A 5,032-nucleotide genomic window follows, 5' to 3' on the forward strand; every position below is an offset into this window, starting at 1 on the left:
GGGGGGGGGGGGGGTTCCAGGGGTTACGGAGCAGCCAAAAATTGCCCCTGGTCCTCCCCAAATGCCCCAGTGGACCCAGCAAGTTTCCCCAAACCCACCAAACCCTCCTATACACCAGGTACCCCCTGCAGATGCCACCTGCATCCCTCATCCCACCAATCCATCCCCCAACCCTGCCTGGCCCCATTTCCCCAATGCCCCTGCTAGCTACCCCATCCTGACTTATCTTAGATCGGGTGGCCATTTTGAACAAGAACTAACCTCCCCCCTAACCTCCCTGAATATCTGTGCTTAGCCTTAAGGTTCTTTCTTTTTTTCACTTCCCTGCACAGGAAGTTTTCATTCACTTTCTGAAATCCTGGTCATATTGCCCTATAAACACGATAAACAATTCTACTCCAACCTGAAATTCCCGGATGTCAGGGAAAGCAATCAATAGAATGAGTCTTATCTTGCTGGTGCATCTTAATTTTTTTCTAAGAGTAACTATTATTAAATCTGGTTTGCTGAGGCAAGTAAAAAAACATCCCAACATCTCTGGAAGAGGAACTTCATATTTATAAATTGGTTGTGTGCAAAATAAATTGTATAAAAATGGTTCAAAGAAGATACTCCCTCATTTAGATATCCACAGTGGTGGTAGAATCTATCTATCTATCTATCTATAAAAAAGAATGAAAGAATGAACCAAAGAACGAAGGAAAGAACAAAAGAACTGGTAAACCTCATGTTGCTCATATTCAAACTTACGTTTCCAAATTATCGCCTTCAAGAACTGTTTGCACTGGTAGGTAGCCAAGTCGGGGGTGTTTAGCAAAATACTTTTTTGATCGGAACTTGTTCTTTAGCACCTTAGTGAAGTCCCGCACATCTTCTCCAGATGTTGTCTAAAATTTTAGAAGAATAATATTAGTAAACACTTCTAACTGGCACTGGGCTATATGGATGCTTAAATGACATTGGAAGAGATGACACTCACACACAAAAGAACTTCTAAATGCTGGTGATTTTAAGGGCTGACAATGCTGAAATGTGTAACAGAAATAGTGGAAATATACATTTCTAAATTCTCTAATGCTAGCTTGACAATTCAGCAGTACTTAAACCTCATAATAATGTTTCATTATCAGTTATTTTCTAAAATACAAAGTAACTAAAAATGGGCCCATGAAATTATATACAAATTTAAAAACGGAAAAGTTGATTTATTCAGAACGATAATCAATGTATTTGCAAAAAAAGGAAAGCATTCACTTAACTAGCAGTAATGGCCACCTATTCTGGAGTACAGGAGCACTAGCCTCTTTGAATCATTTTCCTTTATATGAGTGTTGGTAAGGAAGTATATTCTATTGATTCTATTCATAAAGTAAGTGGCAATACCCTTCTTCCTACCCTGGCTTTGAAAAAGTACCATGGGAGACAGATGACTGAAATGAAGTATCAGTAGATTGCCTACTCATTATCTTTGATTTAATATTGCCTTAAAAAGGTATTATCTACCAAACAATTAAGGCACCCCTTCCTGCACTATTTCAGTTTTCCACTAGTGATGCCTTCTCAAGTTACCTGATCTAATCCTATTTATTACTTGTACTGTAATAGTACCCTGAGGTTACAACTAGAAATAAAATTCTACAGTATTGGGTATTATAGGAAGATATAATAAGTAGACAAGCCAGCCCAAGAGTAAAAAGGGAAACAGAGGTAATGAAGTGATTTGTCCATGACCATATAGCAGATCACTTGACTGAACCAAAAAAGCTTTCTGGCCTCCTGACCCCCACACCAGTGTGCTACCTATGAGATGCCTAAAGCCTAAACATGCAAAGTTACAGTCAGTACTGACATCAGAGAAGCCAGTTCTTCCCTCTCCACTGATGCTATCCTTTACAAACATATCAATATTTCTCCCTATTAAACATTTGGTACAAAAGCAACAAAGGAAACACAAAAACGTTTTTTAGGTGTTGTATAAGAATGAATATTCATCCCCCCCAATCCCCAAAAAATAAAAACCCAAAACTAGAGGGAGGGAATAGCAGATTTTTTAAAAAACTTATACTGTTCCCATCTGGTCTACTTGTCACATTTTCAGCATTCTTTTAACTGTACTTCAAAATCAAAATGACCATTTCCTTCCAGTATCAGCTGTTCATTGAAGGCTGCAATGAAATCCATTGGTCCACATACTAGAAAGGCTTTCCAAACCATTATTTTTTAGGTTTCTCTCTCCTACCCATCCACCCACAAAATACAATTAAATGAACCAGCATAATATATGGTATCACCAAATTTCTATACATTCTATTTTTGGAGAAGTATGTCAGCATAAAGTGCTGCTAAAGCTGATGGGCATCCCCAGTAAAAGCAGAGCTATGAAAGATTTTTCAATCTTGCAATTTTTTTCCATTAAGTACTATGGCAACCTCAGATTCAGTCAGGCAAACCTTTCTGGCATTTTACTTTCCCTTGTGAAAATATGTATCACCCCATCCCACCTGTGGAAGTATTTTAATGTAAATCAACCTGAATATGCCATTATATCTTTTTTATGAAGCATCAAATGATTAAATGTAACACAGCCATGTGTGCTGGAAACAGTTTTTGCATAGGATGTTGAAGAACAGCAAAGGGTCCAATAAGCAGTAAAGTAGAGAAGCAGCAAATTTTGAAATTCTAAGGTGTGCAAACCCCCCAAAATTGAAAGCAGCTGGGCTTATGAAAGGACTTCACAAGATCATTACAGAAAGCACCTGCTGTACTCACTGATGGTCTGAACAATGAACTCAAACCTAAAAGGGTTACTTAGTTTCACACAAAATAACCTGGACAGATAGGACTCTGCCACAAGGCCAATAAACTGAACTTCTAATTCTTGTGCATTATAAAAACAAATACCTTTTAATCTGCCAAACTGTTCTTCTGGGAGACCCTTCTATTTGGCATGACAGCCTGGCCTAATTCTTTAAAAGGGTCAATTTGATCAAGGGATAAGGGAAGGAGGAAACACACTAAATACTGGTATCATATGTATGTTGGGGGAATATTTTATACTAACTGTGAATAAGTCACACCTTGCAAGCTGCCCTGAAGAAACAAGTGAATGCAATATACAATACAACTCAAATGGCAGCCTAGAGTGCAAGGAGACTTTTTTTTTCTGCCAAAAGAAGAGACAAAGAGGAGCTCTCAGATAAAATTTGCACTGAAATCTACAGCAATCGTTTTGTACAGCTCCTTTATGACATGGCTTCTCAGCTCCTTCCGCTAATAAGCCAACTCCACAAAAGCCAGAGCGATGACAGCAAGACCAACTTCAGAAGCTCAAACATATCCACAGTGAAAAACTAAGTCAAATAAATATTTTTCAGTCTTGACTCAATTGCCTCAATATGACCAAGTCAACAAAGATGAGGCTCCATTTTTTGGCTGCGATGCAAAAAGGCTAAAAAGCTCTGTGACTGTAAGTCTTGAGGGGAGAATATGGAATAACACAAAGGTCAGCATCAGCATATTTCAATACACAGCCAGGAACAAATGGAATAATACATCAAATAAACTGAAATGGATATAACACCTTAAAAACCAATAAAACAATCTAAACCTTGTCAGACTTATTTTGAAACCAACAAAAGGCCGGGAAACACTGAAAAAGAGCTTGCGAATATAGGTAAGAAGAAACTATGATAATGTTGCATGTTCTAATTTTTCAGAAAGAAGACAGTGCTTACTAGGAAAAAACTACTACTTGGAACTATTATAATCAAACCTGAATCTCTAAATTAAAAGATAAGCAGTTTTGCAATTCTTTTCCTACAACATCAACAATATAGTGATACTGAAAATCATGGTGTGGTTTCCCATTCCCTCTGATGCACAGCTTACTATGCACAACATTAGAATCACCCTGCAAGTCTTCTCTTCGCTGTGGTTTTGTACTGTGTCTATGTACAATAGCATCCTGCCCCATGGCATTACTACAACATATAAATAAACACTGGGCCAAAGCACTATACCAGTGAACGTATTCATGGGCCAGTGATTGAAAACATTCAGCATCTCCTAGAATCATAATTCACATTAGTGTCACACAAATATTCCCAGACAGTACCATATTTACTCATCTAAGTCAACTCTTAATTTATGACTCCCCAATAATTGGATTCTGTATATGAAAAATTTATAAATTTTAAAATTTTCCAGGTATAGAATCTAATTATCAGAGGGTTGTCTTAAATTTGTCCTCCTCCTACTGCTGCAGCAGGGAAAATAGTGGCTGGGTGGTCAGGTGGCCCCCTTGCCTTCTGCCTCCCTTGCCACCCTCCCACACCCAGCTCCCAACAGCCTTTGTCCCCCCTCCCCCCAATTTCTGCTCCCTCCCCTGCTGCTCCCTGCAGTCTCTCCCTGCCAGTCCTTACTGTCAGACAGTACTTGGGCTCTGTTCCCTCTCCCTCCTGGAGCACAGCACACGGAAGCTCATCCCTAGGTCATGCAGAAGTCCTGCTGATTAGCTGGGCAGGAGACAGAGTTTCCATGTGCTCCATGCCTGGGAGGGAATCCAGCCCAAGCTGGATGTGAGCTGTGCCTGACAATAAGGCTAGGGACAGACATTACACAAACTGGTTTCAGTGATCAGAAACAGGTTTAAACCTGTAACAGAACAGATGTTCAGTGCACATAAACCAGTCTGAAAATGGCTGAAACCGGTTTGAGATAAACCTGGTTGAATGTAGTATCAGACTTAACTGATTTGGGTCAAACCAATTAATGCAATGTCTGTCCCAGACCCTTTGCTGGTTTAAGTTAAATCAGACACCCCCAGTATCCCAGCATGCTCTCTGGGCTGGGCAGGGCTCTCTGCTCCACAGAAGGGCTGGCCCCTCCCTTTGCTCCCTGGCTGAGATTAGCAGCTCTGGCAGAGATTTGCAGGCACAGCAGGGTCTTCTTCATACCCTACTCCACCCCTCGCTGCTCAAGCAGGAAATCCCCCCCTCCCTCCCATCTCCCACAGCAGGGACCCCAGCCCCAC

The 5,032-nt window shown here is 40.3% G+C and overlaps 1 protein-coding gene across 6 annotated transcripts in view; it reads right to left on the bottom strand.

Moving 5' to 3' along the window:
* Positions 1–5,032, bottom strand: part of UTRN (utrophin) — a 692,661-nt gene that overhangs the window by 48,661 nt on the left and 638,968 nt on the right. For all 6 annotated transcript variants that reach the window (XM_019526790.1, XM_019526791.1, XM_019526792.1 and 3 more), the window contains one exon: positions 751–887. In XM_019526790.1, coding sequence (XP_019382335.1) covers positions 751–887 — 137 coding nt within the window. The remainder of the gene's footprint in view (positions 1–750; positions 888–5,032) is intronic.

Source organism: Gavialis gangeticus, unplaced genomic scaffold (assembly GCF_001723915.1).
Source record: "Gavialis gangeticus isolate Ggan-Ray unplaced genomic scaffold, GavGan_comp1, whole genome shotgun sequence".
Classification (NCBI taxonomy): Eukaryota; Metazoa; Chordata; order Crocodylia; family Gavialidae; genus Gavialis; species Gavialis gangeticus.